Source organism: Triplophysa rosa, linkage group LG5 (assembly GCF_024868665.1).
Source record: "Triplophysa rosa linkage group LG5, Trosa_1v2, whole genome shotgun sequence".
Classification (NCBI taxonomy): domain Eukaryota; kingdom Metazoa; phylum Chordata; class Actinopteri; order Cypriniformes; family Nemacheilidae; genus Triplophysa; species Triplophysa rosa.
In genome coordinates, this window is record NC_079894.1 from 11,440,226 (window position 1) to 11,456,347 (window position 16,122).

Here is a 16,122-nt window from a genome sequence, read left to right on the forward strand (position 1 = left end):
AAGAAAAAAGCTTTTTTTGTCTTTGCCTCTCTGTCCACGTTGTGTCTTCTCGTTCCTTTCGTTTGTCCTGTCTTTGTCCACCGTTTTGTTGTTTTGTTTGTTCTTGAATGCTCCAAAATGGAGGGAGAAGTCATGAAAGGACCAGGACGGCCACTCTTACTCTTGTTGATGCACCTGCTGCAGGAGAATGGCTTTTCTATTGGAGACCAGGCTGAAGACTAAATACGTGTGTTTTTGTTTGAGTCTGAGGAAGACGTTGTCAAAAGCAGATCTACAGGCGTGGAAGGGGCTGAATGCGTGTTTTGAGGAGCATGGGAGGGTGGTCATTTTAGATTTGACAGGGCTGTTCAAATAAGATAAGTAGAGAGTTTGTTTTTTGACCAAAACCTCTCAGAACCAGGCTTTGTAATGATACATCTCTGATGGAGAATCGTTTTGGCGGTGTTGTACTGCATGTCTTGTTTTGTGTAGAAATTCAGACCAGCATTTTCTAAGCATCAGTGGATGGGTGTGTCTGAGCGGGTTTGTGTTTAAAGCATGTTTGACAGCCCATGTTTACTCCGTACTGTGTATTTTCGAAACGTTTGCCGTTACGATTTCTTGTGCCACGTTTAGCGAGTCACCGTTGTTCACAGCTAGTTTTCTTAATATTTCAATTTTTAAGTCCTTTATCTTAGTGGCCTGTGAATTTTAGATTTCCAGAACGCTGTTGCAACACATATCACACATTTACGTTTCAGTTTTCTGTTCCACACACATAAACACAATTCAAAAACGTGGGGTTCTACACAAGTTCAGAATTGCGTATGAATGAATTCCACAAGGCTTGAAAAATACACGTTCTGTTGTCCATCCTTTTCCACTTCCATTAGGGCGCTTCTGCACCACTCAGAAAATGAGAGCCATAATAACAGTCATTGTTCCCTGTTTCTGACAGCCATCACAGCATTCCCCTTTTCCTCCCAAACGATCTGTAATTTGCTTCCCGCTGCTAATGGATTTTCTGTATGACTCCTCTCTCGCTCTCTCTTTCTCTTCCTCTTTGAATGTGTGTGAGACTTTGAAGGCGACGGTAGTTGACTATTAATGTGGTGTGCCATGTTAAATTTACTGCAGAGAGGATTTCTGATGGTGTCTATGAAAAGCCCCACGGTTAACATTGAACTTTTCATTTCTACCCAGATCGTGCTTGGATGTTTGGAGGCAGAGCCGCCCCAGGGTCATAGGGGCCGGACAGTAGACGGAACATGAGATCGGCGAGCACCCTTTCTCAGGTAAGACGATCCCCTCACCATCTGCCTCCCCGCATAACTAGTTAAACCCTGGAAGGGAAGCATTTTACATGCAATATCCTCCCTGGCACTATCTCCCTCTCCTGCTACAAATGCAAAGTGTGTTCATTTCTGTCTGCAGATGCAACCTTTGACGGGGGCCTTGCGTTGTGGTAAAGGGCATCTTCAATCAATTACCCTAGAGAAAACTCTGCTTTGGCCTATGCCACTGTGGATGGCTGAAAATCAGGCAGACCCCCTGTTTTCTAAGACTCTCTTCGGTGACGGGTATTCTTGGGTGGATAATACGGCTCTCGTTGTTATTGCTTAAGAATACGCGTAGTTGAGGAGAGTCATTTTCGACAGTCTGCGGGGAGATAACCTCCACTGGTCCAAAACCTTCTGGCTGAGGGCCTCCTTTGTTACCGTGGCTAGCGAGGAGAAAACGAAAGACCCTATTGTGCTGCATTTATCCAGCGAGTGGACAGCTAATCATTTTCACTGTGGTGTTCTTGATTTCTGTGCTGTAAGCCTCTGTATCGTCATTAGTCTTAGCTGCAACAGGAGACTGAAAGTTCTGGCTTGTCAGAGCTACATCCTCTCGGGATGCTGTGAGGAACGTTATTTTCTATTTGTGCCTCCCATTCTGGCAAAGAGCCGATTTACGTACCGCTATCCGACGAGGGGTATTTTGCATTACACACAATTTATTTATTTTGGATATGTGTGTGTGTGTGTGTGAGGGGAGGTTGAGGGGGGCCGGTGTTTATTTTTGCTCTCCTCAGGGAGTGTTTTAGCGTACACATGCCTGCTTGCCTGGCTGATTGGAATGCATTGACTCTTCTTTATTGTTAGTCCTGAGGACCAGCGGGGCCCCGGACTGCATGGGGTGTTCACACAGATTGATTTTGAGATGGCATTAGTCGTACAGTTTTCACCATTCAGCTGACAGCAATTGGAGGAGAAACGTCTACAGAATCTAAAGAGGCTTCACTGAAATAGGGGAGGGGCTTTAAGACAAATCACAAAACACCATTAAATAAAAGCAACAGATGAATAGATTCAAAGGCCAAACAAATTCAGTCTTTCTTCCGCCACACAGCATTATGAGCAATTGATGGTTAATTCTAATTGTAGCATAGATGGTTTCTAATGAGGTCTATGTTGTGTAAAGACGGTCATTTTATGTAAGAGCAGTTATATCTCCTAAATCTTATCTTGAATTGCTATTCATCACAGATTTTTCTTTGTTAAATATAGTTGCAGGCGTATGTTGTTTCATATTTAACCAAAATACATAACATAGATTTAAAATCAATGCAAATATTGAATGCTAGTTTTGTTTCCTCAAAATAATAACTTCCTATTTTATTTCATCTTTAAAAAACGATAAAACCCATTAAAATATTCTCTGCTCAAACACTTAAAAAAAAAATCTATGTGTGGGTTGAAGATGAATAGTTCTACACAAGTGTTAAGAAATATTTAATTTTAACTGCATGGCTTGCTTTATTTCGTTCTCTTCTGTAAAAAGGCCTGCAAGACATTATGGCAAAATGCAAATTGCCTGCTACTTTTTTTTGTCATATTAGCTACACAGCTTGTGAAAATAACTAGAGGCTTATAAAATTAAGAACTGTTCTCGAAACGTATCCAGCCTCAAAACAAAACATACTGTATTACTTATAGTATAGGCTTATATAGCCTAGTGAAATATTGCTAATATTTAAATAATACATGTTTGGATTGTGAGTAGTCTACTCATTATATAATCAAACTATATTATATTATACTATATTATATCCTACAAGCAATGTAGGTGCATTTTGTAAAATGTGTATGTGATCATAGGATTCACCTTTTCATTCTGTTATTTCCAGATTTCATTGTATTGTGATTCTATGAATGTAATGTAATTCACACAAAATCAACTTTAGTCATTTTAAGTTTCGTATATTACTCAACACTGAATGTGCCTTTACCATTAAGTGTAACCAATCTGAAGCCCTCAATAAACTCTATGTTTTTCAAAAAATCCATAACATTGTTATCGGTTTGTCACAACTTGAACGAGTGCAGCTCCTCTGCTGGCTCTCTCTGTTTTAATAGCTTTTATACACCTGTATCCGTGCAGGTGTTTCCCTTTTCATGATTATCTTTCCCTCCCACTGTGCTCATTTCAGCTTTGAAAAAAAAAACACTAAATAACTCATGGAAATTTCACTAGTTTACCAAATAATGACATTCTCTGGTGTGCTCTCTTGTGTAGACACACATTAGTGGAAGTGTTTAAGTATTTTGGCGCAGGGAGGCATTTCCAATCCATTTTTAACAGAATTTAGCCTTTTATCATGATACATTCCCTTCTTTGCTAGTATCAACAACAGCCAGGGACCCCTTTGTCTCACTGTAATGACGCTTTAAGAAACTAATCTATTTTTGGTTGTGTGTGTGTGTGTGTGTGTGTGTGTGTGTGTGTGTGACAGACACCCTTAGTGAGAAAACTGGATCAAGCATTCCATTTCAACAGCAGTTTAGGGGAAACAGCTTGCGCTATGGGGAAAAGCCTTTAAGAATGCAAGTCTTTGATCAAAATGCTACTTACAAATGTAACATATTTTGTTTATGAGACATTTTGCCCCCTTGTGCTGCTGGTAAACACGGATTTGGTTGAAATTCTCAGAAAAAGCCAGATTCTTCTTGTATGGTAAATGCAACCCTGAATTCTGTACAGACAAATATGATCTCGACTAAACAGACATTAGCACACAGTCCAAAGACTTTGCATACTTGGCTGAGCTTGAAGCTCCGCTATCCTCTCACCCATGTGATATGAGAACACCGTTCATGTGTGCGTGAGCGTTCGGTGCCTTTATATCATAAGGAGGAGAAGATATCGGATGCTTTAAAAAGCTCCGATCCCAAACCTCTTTCTGGAGGATACGGACATCCTTCGCTCTCTAAAGGTGTTCAACTCATCCGTTCTAGAATGGGTTCATCCCAAATGTAAAAAAACCCCAAAACTTGGCTAGAAAGACTAATTTTGCGGAATTTGAAAACTGTCAAGAGAAAAGGCCTTGTGATCATTTGCAATTAGTGCATCTAATGCAGTCTTGCTCTGTTGTGGCGAATGAAAGGCTCTCGACAGGGACACGTATGCTTCATGGTCAAGTGGCTACACTTAAAACATTTGAATACTCCGAAAGGCCTACGAAATTGTGTTTCGCTTATCTCTCTCCATCCACCTCGCTCTCCTTCCCCTCCCCCTCCCGCTTTGCTCTCATATAAGCTCTGACCTTTTGATACATAATCATCTCCTGGGGGTTGCACACAGAGCCTTTGTTTACTCCATCATCAGGACCACCTTCAGACAAGACCCCCCTCTCCCCCATCCCTCCTCTCCCCTCTCCATGCAGGTCATATCTTTAATTATTCTGTGATAATTAGTCCAGCAGGGCATTTTCATCTGCATTGATATATGTGCGGTTCAGGGTAGGACGCCTGCTTTGTGAGTTTAAGAGCGCGCTGAGGTGATCGGTATGCACACCATCTGCCCTCCAATTGCCTTCGACAATTTCGCTGTGGAATAAATGGAGGCCTATCGGCACAAAACAAAATAAGCAAATCAATTATCTGCACTGCTGCAGCTCTTTTACAGAGCAATACGCATTTTGCATAGCAGTGCTTTTCCAAGAGAAACAATCTGTCAGGCGCTTGCTTAACTGATGTGAGATTGAGTCGAATGTTTTTTAATGCAACAATGGAGAGGCTTAAAGGCACAGTGTCGAATTTTCGAATATCATTCGGAAAACGGGTACGATTGTTTTTGGTCTCTCGTGCCATTGGTTTAGCACATGTTGCTGTGTCAGGGTGCTAAAAAAAAAACAAAGCAATGTTTTGATAGCTGGAATAGTAGAATTTATCGTCAACTAAGATCTCGCCCTTAACATTCAGCGTTTAAACGTTCACAACACGCCACCATTGCTAATGAAAGAGCCTCATTGTTTGTAGCTATTTTAACCACGCCGTGTCAAAACAAATTGCAATTGAGATGTCGGACAGAACCAACAACTATTTCTGAGGACTTGGTGCCTGTTAAGTCAAAGTGTGAAATAAAACAGACTCAGAGAGGCAGCCAGCTTTGTTTCATCCTCAGCGAGATTGACACCGACGGGAATTCCAGATCAACAGTTGCCAGATTTGTGTGCTTAGAGCTGACACGTTGACACACATAGCAGTACATCTCTCTGTTAAACAAATGGCTCGTTGAGCCGCCGCTGACTCCTAGATCAAATAAAAGCTTGCCTAAATCCTCTCAAGGAGGACAAACTGCTTTTCTGTCAGAAATAGGAGCGACTGTTGCATTCGCTGCTAATCAACTTTCACACTTCAAACTCGCTTCAAGAGCTAAGTGTGCCGCACCGTAGCTTCCGCACGAACACATTTGTTGCTATCACAACATGGTTTTTAGATGGGGCCCGGCCAGCTGTTGTTTGTCCAGATGCGCACGCCCCTGCTCTTTTCTCACTTGTGCTTTATCACGTTGAATGCCAGTTATCAAAGTTTTGCAGATTGGTGTCGAACAGAACGCTGAAGCTTGGCTCGTGCGTAGATCAGTTTTCATGATACATCTTACTCTCACAGGATTGGCCAGAACCCTGCGGAGAGAGTCTGTGCTGCTACAGCCATCTGGCATGCATTGGGTCATCATTGCTTCCTTGGCCTCTGTATTGGCCTCTATTTAAATACCGCTCAGCGTTGTTTTACAGATAGTTACGCTCTGCGTTCCAGTAGCTCGTAGTCATTTTTTAGCGTACTATTGAAAAGGTTAGCAACGGAGGTTGTGCTCTTCGGTCTGAAGTAGTTGGCTAATTTAGCTAATTTGTCATTTCGCTGACATTTTTATCCAGAGCGATTTACAGTAGGGATGATCCCTTTGGTGCAAACCGGGGTTAAGTGCTTGGCTCAAGGGCACAGTGGTGATAGTTCATTCCTACAATAAAATCCCTGGCAACCGTTCAAACTCCTAACCTCTTGTGAGACTTGAACCCACCACTTTTTGATTACATTCCCAGATCTTTAACCATTAGGCTACACCATGGGGGGAAATTTTCGGATGTTAAATGTGACCCTGCCTGTGAAAACTAAGCTAAAGTCATTTTTTGTCATTTACTATTTTATACATAAAATCATTTGATGTAATGTAAAGAAGATTATGTGAAAATATAACCTTGATATCTTTAATATTGACTGAGTAAAGTCAAAGATTTAAATCACAGTGAAATGGATGTAAAATTAGAGATGCACCGATTATTTAGAGTGATATCTGCCGATGCTGATACTAATGCCGATAGTATGGTGGTTATATTAACTTACAAACCAAATTCTCAAGATTAAATTAATATTTCTTAACTTTCCGAATGTTAATGCGGATGTAACATGCACAGTTTTTGCCAATCTCATAATAATCTTGAGTACCTAGTAGTATTGCATACTTCGTATCTTCGAAGAGTCTTTAGTTTGATCACATTTATAAAAGACACGTAGAGCTGTACGATTATTTCCAAAAACAGACGACCTCGTAGGGTGGGGGGGGGGGAGGTTTGTGTTGGGGTTGCATAACTAAAGCACATGCGCACACATTGCCAACAAAACACAGACATACAGTATGACTCATGTCCAGCATCTTTTAGTGCTAGGACCGCTCCATCTATCAGTTTCAAACGATCTTTAATTCCAGCGTTATATCCACCGTTTATTTAACATTCCTCACCAAAATGCAGTGAACAAACACAGCTGAACTTCGCAAGCGCAGTGCTCCAGCTGGTTGACGTGTGCACATGCACCTTGTCCCGCTCTCCCTGGTCGAGGCGTGGGCATGCTCTTTCTTCTAGCTCTCACGGGTTGACACGTGGGCGTGCTTTTCCGGGAGAATTGTCCAATAAGGGACTAAGAAAAGTTGTCACGAAACGGATTTTCATGTTCGAAAAAACTTTCAGAAACCTATATGAACGCTGGGGGAGTGTATCGAGCACAGAAATACTACAGTACGTCATACGTCCAACACGTTTTTGACAAGTTGACCATGTCAAGCATGAGAAGCCAATATGTTTAACATTGTAAAGAAGTCAGAATGCATGAAACACTGAGGCACCCCGCCTTTAATAATTCATATAATGAACAAACTGGCGATATTTCTTAAAAATGTATATGCATAGAGCATACATTCATTGCATTTTCCTGTCCTCTTTTGATTAACAGGATATATCGGCCCTGATCATCCACTGTTGTATCGTCCGATAGTCAATATTGTGTGAAAAAATGCTTACTGAAACCGATACCGATTATTGGCCAATATCTCTAAAATCAAAAGTTGATGCTTGTTATCTCATAATTAGATATGAGACTTCAGCCTGGATTACACAATCGTTTTGTAAATAAGGTGCAATCTATAATAAGCATAATATATGTAGGAGGAGGCAAGTTCGTACTCTGGGCACAGTGCTATTGCATTGCATTCAGCATCTGTATTAAGAGTAATAATGTGAAGTTTATTTTTGTCTGAAATACTGCACAAAGTAGTTCTCATATGTTACACAATAAATCTGTTTCAAAATTAATTAATATTTCAGATAGTTAATAGGCAGACACAGCACCGCCAAGCCACGCAGTGGAACGTTGCATTATCCTTGTCATTTATTTTTATGCATTCACAAACTACAGAAATTTACAGTACAATCTAATCCGTGTTGAGAATCAAACCTTTGACCTTGGCATTGCTTGCGGAATGCTCGGAAAGTTACAAAAACTCGATGATGTCGCATATACTTAAGAACCCCCTTCACCCACCTGAGACGTCCAGTCGAAGTGGAGAGGACTGCAAGCGCCGTTGCTTCTCTTGTCAAAGTAACCCAAAGGTCAGCTTCAGCTCGATCCCCCCAATCCAGGTAGAGCTGCCGGCAAAGCTGTCCAACACCTCGAATATTCTCAGCGCTCCCAAATCCTTGACTGGCAGTCAAAACAGCCCTGAGCAGAATCAGAGGTGTAGTTGACCGCCTCTCGTATGTGCTTTGCAAACCATTCCTTCAAGTTGCCTCTAATCCTCTGCTAGCCCGACTGGTTGCACAGCCGCCGTGCCTTTAATCCAGACGCTTTCTGACATAACAGAGCCGGGCCTGAAGTTTAGACTCTGCATACTTGGAAGAAATAAGGTAGTGGTGAGAACTACTACAGAGCTTGGAGTTTGGATGCATCTGATGACAAACAAACAGAGCGGATCTGCTTCATGGAGTCTGAACTTGCCCTGTTATCTCACAACATGTTTTTCTCTGCAATCATCCATCGAAGTCAGAGCTGACAACATATAGACAAAAAGAAAAGATTGAAAATGAAGATTGCTATGCACATGCAGCTTGTTTTTTACAGTAAGAACATTCTCTTTTATTACGAAGTGCTGTTGAATTCGTACTTTGTTTTAGACCTCGGTGGAACAGTAGAGGGAAAATGAAATACTGTAAATGTTTAATGCTCCACCAACAACAGAGATTAGCAAGTTAATATAAAATGTTATGCATTTCAAACCTCACGTTTCATTCAATCTGAATTTTCATACACCTGTCATTGATATGAATTACTGTATCAATTAATTGAAATGACTGTGAAGTTGTGGTTCCTGGTGGAACAATATTGCAGTATATTTCTCTGTTGTTTCATCATATCAGAAATATGGTTTCCAATATTCTTTTTGTTCTGGATGTCTGCCAAGTTCTACACTGGCAGTGTTGCCAGACGGCAGGCATTTTCAATCCAGAATGCGAAGACCGTTTGGCAAAAATGGAAATAAAACATTTGAGCTTGACATTTGTGAATTCTTTGTCTTAATCTATTGATGAACACATGAGTGTAGAACAAAGAATTTGACCACAAATTTCATCAGGTGATTGTTCAGTGTGCAGTGGAAATAAAAAAGAATGATAGAAGGGACTTGGCAACAAGTCCAGGTTGAAAACTGATGAGAGCTGTAATTTTTCATGCCGGCACCAACCAGACGTTCCTTGTGTTACTCTTTTCAGAGAATGTTTCGCCTGACAAACATTATTTACAGAGGTTTTCCGAGGTGCTCGACAAGAAAAAAAGAAAAGCAGAAGGAAAAAAGAAAAAGTGAACGAAGCTCCGCTTTTTTCCCTCCTCTCTGTTGCTGACACTGTCACAGGAGGTAGCCTGTTAAACGCAAGAAACCGTTTGGTGTGTTCCTCTTTCTCTGACTGCCACACAACGCTGTTTGTCGTTCCCTTTTGAACCGTTGCCTAGCGGATCAAAGCATGCATGAAAGTGTGCAGGTTAGTTAAAACCAGAGATGTGTCGAAGCGCATTCCATATGCATGCACACGCAGAGCGCACTCACTAAGGATAGCGGCACTCTGATGATGAAACAATGTGCTTGAGTCAAAGGTATGCGAGACTGTAAATGAAAGAGACCTATTGATTCTAAAGAAATCAGTCAAATTTTCGAACCTACGAAACGCTGAGAAAATGTTAGCATTAGACTAATATACACTCACCTAAAGGATTATTAGGAACACCTGTTCAATTTCTCATTAATGCAATTATCTAATCAACCAATCACATGGCAGTTGCTTCAATGCATTTAGGGGTGTGGTCCTGGTCAAGACAATCTCCTGAACTCCAAACTGAATGTCAGAATGGGAAAGAAAGGTGATTTAAGCAATTTTGAGCGTGGCATGGTTGTTGGTGCCAGACGGGCCGGTCTGAGTATTTCACAATCTGCTCAGTTACTGGGATTTTCACGCACAACCATTTCTAGGGTTTACAAAGAATGGTGTGAAAAGGGAAAAACATCCAGTATGCGGCAGTCCTGTGGGCGAAAATGCCTTGTTGATGCTAGAGGTCAGAGGAGAATGGGCCGACTGATTCAAGCTGATAGAAGAGCAACTTTGACTGAAATAACCACTCGTTACAACCGAGGTATGCAGCAAAGCATTTGTGAAGCCACAACACGCACAACCTTGAGGCAGATGGGCTACAACAGCAGAAGACCCCACCGGGTACCACTCATCTCCACTACAAATAGGAAAAAGAGGTTACAATTTGCACGAGCTCACCAAAATTGGACAGTTGAAGACTGGAAAAATGTTGCCTGGTCTGATGAGTCTCGATTTCTGTTGAGACATTCAAATGGTAGAGTCAGAATTTGGCGTAAACAGAATGAGAACATGGATCCATCATGCCTTGTTACCACTGTGCAGGCTGGTGGTGGTGGTGTAATGGTGTGGGGGATGTTTTCTTGGCACACTTTAGGCCCCTTAGTGCCAATTGGGCATCGTTTAAATGCCACGGCCTACCTGAGCATTGTTTCTGACCATGTCCATCCCTTTATGACCACCATGTACCCATCCTCTAATGGCTACTTCCAGCAGGATAATGCACCATGTCACAAAGCTCGAATCATTTCAAATTGGTTTCTTGAACATGACAATGAGTTCACTGTACTAGAATGGCCCCCACAGTCACCAGATCTCAACCCGATAGAACATCTTTGGGATGTGGTGGAACGGGAGCTTCGTGCCCTGGATGTGCATCCCACAAATCTCCATCAACTGCAAGATGCTATCCTATCAATATGGGCCAACATTTCTAAAGAATGCTTTCAGCACCTTGTTGAATCAATGCCACGTAGAATTAAGGCAGTTCTGAAGGCGAAAGGGGGTCAAACACCGTATTAGTATGGTGTTCCTAATAATCCTTTAGGTGAGTGTATATCCAATAATATAATATATTCTAATATATTGAAATATCAGGCATTTTCACCATAAGCATAAGAAGGTTCATTGTCAATAAATAGTGAATATTTTCTATTTTCATTTTATGTGTGCATGAATTTTGAGTGAGTAAAATAATAAATGTAAAATAATAAAATGTGCTCAATTAGCTTCGCAATTCATCAATTTTTGCACATCAGTGATATACTCTAAAAAAATTCAGGGTTATTTTCAATAACAATGGGTTAAAAGAACCCAGCATTTTGGGTAAAAACAACCCAACGGTTGGAAAATAACCCAGCATTTTTTTAGAGTGTGCATATCCATTAATCGAAGTATAATCTGTAACATTTCATATCTATATTTTCTCACCCAAAAATGAAAATTTGGTCATTTACTCACCCTTTTCTCATTTCAAACCTGTATGACTATATTTCTTCCGCAAAACAAAACAAAAAATATTTTTTGAAGAATGTCGTTAACTGGACTCCATACAATATACAGTAAGTGAATGGGGGCCAGTGCTGTTCGGTTACCAACTTTCTTCAAAATATCTTCTTTTGTGTTCTGAGGAAGAAAGAAAGTCATAAAGGTTTGAAATGACAAGTGGGTGAGTTAATGATGACAGAATTTCCATTTTTGGGTGAACTATCAATTTAAATACAGCCGTGGGTTTTGTTTTCCAGCAGGCCAGTGAAATATGCCTGCACACTGACAGTGGCTCTTTTCACAAACGTCTAATCAAGCTGCCTTCCTTCGCTTTGAAAATGAAAGGAGACTTATCTGATGTCAGGTTTGATACTGCCCAAGGACTGAGATTATTTCTCTTTCAGCGCACAAACGCTGTGTGACGAGAATCAATCAAATGCTGATTCACAGAATTGGCTGACATGGAGGAGAGGAAAAATTTCTCGAGAGCCAAGTGTGTCATCTGTTGCCAGAGTCTGTATGCGTGATGACAACGCTGTGCTGGATTCTGGTACATGTAGTGTATGCCAGAGCGCTGAATCTGTATGACTACAGCTGGTTGATTATAATGATATTCTGACCCCTGCTGATTCTAGAGGATCCACAATCCCTCTGATCAGTAAAATGCCTCGAGCTTATCAGCTCTCAGCGTGAGGAGGCTGCTGTCCTGAACATAAATATTAGATTTGAAAAATATAGGCCGAATATGAAGAGGGGCAGAAATACTTTTTGGTGGAAATGTAAGACCTTGTTTATTTGAAGTTTATTATTTTTGTGATGACATACACAGATGTTTTTCTAATGGATGACAAAACTAACATTGTATTGAATGATTATAATGAGTGACAAAAATAATTGTCTTGCTGTAAAGCATCACACTGTGTTGAACGCTAAATAGAAAGCTGCAAGAAAAAACACTTGAGGTGCAAACACGCACACACACAAGGCGTGCTTGCAAATACATACACCCGGAGGCACGCACACACACACACATGCAACCAGTGAGACGCTCAGCTCCAGTGTTGCAGTTTTGAAAAATAAAGCTTCTCAGCAGTAGGCAGGTGTTTGAACATCAAGCCCTGCTCACGTTCGACCTGCTGTGTTGTGCTGGAGAGAAACCCGCTCTGACTGCAAAGACGAGACAGATGCAAGCAGGCAGGAGGAATAAACACTACTGAATGAAAGGTGAAGTGACCTATTTCTACATGTGACTGCTGTGGTGTCTACATAAACAAGTAAACAAAGCTTTTCGTCTTAAGACTTACACTAAATACACATCTGATAAGTTGTTACACTGTTATTTTTTATTCTGGGTGTACTACAACAAAATAGTATTATCTAAAACACATCTGTTTGCTAATATCAAGGTTTCATAATAAAGCGAAAATCTGTTCATGAAAATGTGTCATGATTTACTGTACCGTGCACTAATATTGGTTAGACGTGTGTATGTTTCAGGGACACCTGGGATATGTCTGCTCAAATGTAATGGATAGTGGATAACATTTTATTTTAATTTGGATCATATTCACAATTTGAATTGAATCCAATTACCAGCAGCTATTTACATAATTTATGTTTTTTTTACCTTTACAGATAACTTTTTATAATAGAGCAACAGTTGGACAGTCTGTTTCTATCTCAGTACAAATACAGCAAAACATATTACTAAATATAGCCTTGACTAGTCCATAAAGTATGGAGCGATTTTAGTCTCATTAATTATTCACGCGTAAAACAAGATACACACATGCGTAAACAGTTTCACATGAATAAAACCTAATTTACGTGCACGAAGTATAAATATACATTTACAAAAAGCTATTCACGTGCGTAAAACAAAACCATTTTCTCGTTTCACAAACATACGACATACGAAACATGCGAAAGTTTAAAATGTACACGTTTATCGTGTTATGTGAATGTGCAAATCACTCACGTGTGAAATCGCCTTGGATGTGTGTGTGTGTGTTTTGAGACTCTCCTGGCAGCGCAACCCCTCCCACGTGGGTTGCCGTACTCTTTAGCCCAGGGGTGTCAAACTCGATTTCATCCCGGGCCACATCAGTATTATGGTTGCTCTCAAAGGGCCGGTTGTAACTGTAAGACTATATAAATGTATCCACTCTTTTATCACACTGCATAATTACATCTGCATTTAATTACTCCTTTTGGTAATAACTCAATTAATACCTAGTTTTGACAGTAAGAGACCAGTAAAATAAAGTGTATTCAAGTGTACAACTATTGTACAGTTTATTTTAAAAAATAAAAGATATGTTTCTGTATGAACACATAGTCGGTCTGCATAGTGTTTCTTGACAAGCTAACATTTTTAAACGCCTTTCTGGTCAGGGCACACTTGCTCACATATCTTCAGCATACACTGCTTTAAAAATGTACCTTCTGAAAAACACTTGGTAACTCGGGCGATTTCTTCAGTCACAATAAAGCTGGCTTTCACGGCTGCATCACTTTTTGCAGAAGCATTTGCAAACAAATTCTGCCAAAAATGTAAGTTTTTTTTCAAGTCTTGTACCTTTTGTTGCTTTTCTTGGTGGCTAAGGTTAGCATATACTTTGCTCCGTGTTTGGTTTCGAAGTGCCGATGTAAATTGTACTGTATTCTTTGAGCACAGCCACCCCTGTTGAAAAAAACTGTATATGCTGGGTTAGGTATGTTTTGATGCTGGTTGGACCAGCTTAAACCAGCTATGGACCAGCACATGACCAGCTAAAGACCAGCTAAACCAGCACAAACCAGCATCAAAACATACCAAACCAGCATATGCTGGTTTTTTAACAGGGATGGCCTCCTGGCAAAGACTACACACGTACGGCTTGTTTCCATTAAGCACAAACATGTATTTGCTTTCCCATCCCTCTTGAAATAGCCTCCCCTCTGCATCAATTTTTCTTTGTTTGACACGATGTGTCTAATTAATATTTATATATCATATCACTCACTTATCACACCGCTCGTTGTAATGCTTGATTCTGATTGGCCAGTCGCGACATTTGCAGGTTCGTTATTCCCAGATAACCTCTCAAAACTAATAACACAGGGTAACCCGGACGCAACAAATCATTTTGACAGGCTTTTTTGACAAATTAAATATAAATGTGTCTTTTAATAAAATATATGACATTATATTTACAAATTATTAAACCAAATTGAATGTTCATGACATTTGAACGTTGTTTCTTACCTTAAAACCGAAAGTAAACAGCTTTTCCTGTTAGGTCTGCATTCAGTAAAAATGAGCTAATAAATTATTTCAAATTCACATTTCATGTCAAGTTTTTTTCTCATGTGGCAAGTATCCCATGTAATAAGCGTGATAATGTACAAGCAGCCGGCTGTTATCGCAGAAATAAGCCTCTCCAGTGTGAAACAAGAAACAACCTGATCGCACTGGAGGGGCTTATTTCTGCGATATATACGGACACTGCCACCTACTGACTAGATGTCGTCATCGCGCAGGTAATAAAGTTGAGTTGCATTTTCAGGTCGTGGACATAAAATGTATAATTATGTAAATACAATAATTTGTAAGCGCTCACAATTTGTAAGCCACATAAAATGAGGGGGCGGGCCGGATTTGGCCCGCGGGCCTTGTATTTGACACATGTGCTTTAGCCAATCAGATTCAATCATAAACGCGGAGAGCACAGGACTTAAGGAAAACGGCTCTGCGCACCTTTTGCGCAGTTTGACTTACCTCCTGTGTTGCCAATTTAGCGATTTTTCAGCCCCCTTAAGCGAGATATTTTCCAAAAGGCGGCTAGCTACAAATCTATGCGCACATACAAAACAATGTTTCCATGAACTAGTCATTTATTGTCTTTTTCATTTAAAACGTATTGTATGGACATACAAACATGAACACATCTCATCTATCAGGCACAGTTTGTTAACCAGACGGATTTTAGAAGTTCAGTGGAAGTGACTGCTGGTTGTGTAGTTTTAAATGTTCATGTTCACTCACTATTTCATACTTTTTTCCTACAAAATAAGTTAATAAAAACAGATTTATTGCGTGGCTGTATTATGTTTTAATACAGCATCACAGCTCAGAGAGTAGATTAGCTAAGCTTTACAAACGAGCCTTTAGTGCTAACACTAGTGCTCCTTGAGTTCTGTGCTCTCCACGGTTATGATTGGTTGAATGGTAAGGTTGAATCTGATTGGCTAAACAGGATCATAACTCAAGTGGGAGGGACAGCGCTGCCAAGAGAGTCTCAAAATACACACAAATCCAGGGCGATTCACAATTGAGTGACGATTTGCACATTCACATTCAATGATAAACTTAGTACATTTTAAACCTTCGAAATATTTGTGCACAGTTGTACGTCTGTGAATTGTATTAAGCGTTTGCGAAACATATTTTATGAGAATACAATTTTATTTTACGTACGTGAATTGTTTTTTGTGAATGTACATATATAATTTGTGCACGTGAATTAGGTTTTATGCACGTGAAACTGGCTACGCAAGTGTACATCTTGTTTTATGTGTGAATAATTAATGAGACTAAAATCGCTCCATAATTATAAAGACAATATTGCTATACCATAGCTCAGAGACCAAATGACAAAATG

General features: G+C 40.2%; 1 protein-coding gene across 1 annotated transcript in view; it reads left to right on the top strand.

The window, feature by feature from the left end:
• The window catches only part of dpydb (dihydropyrimidine dehydrogenase b), a 159,364-nt gene that overhangs the window by 650 nt on the left and 142,592 nt on the right, over positions 1-16,122 (top strand). The window contains exon 2 of the mRNA XM_057333891.1: positions 1,183-1,274. Coding sequence (XP_057189874.1) covers positions 1,248-1,274 — 27 coding nt within the window. The 5' untranslated portion in view covers positions 1,183-1,247. The remainder of the gene's footprint in view (positions 1-1,182; positions 1,275-16,122) is intronic.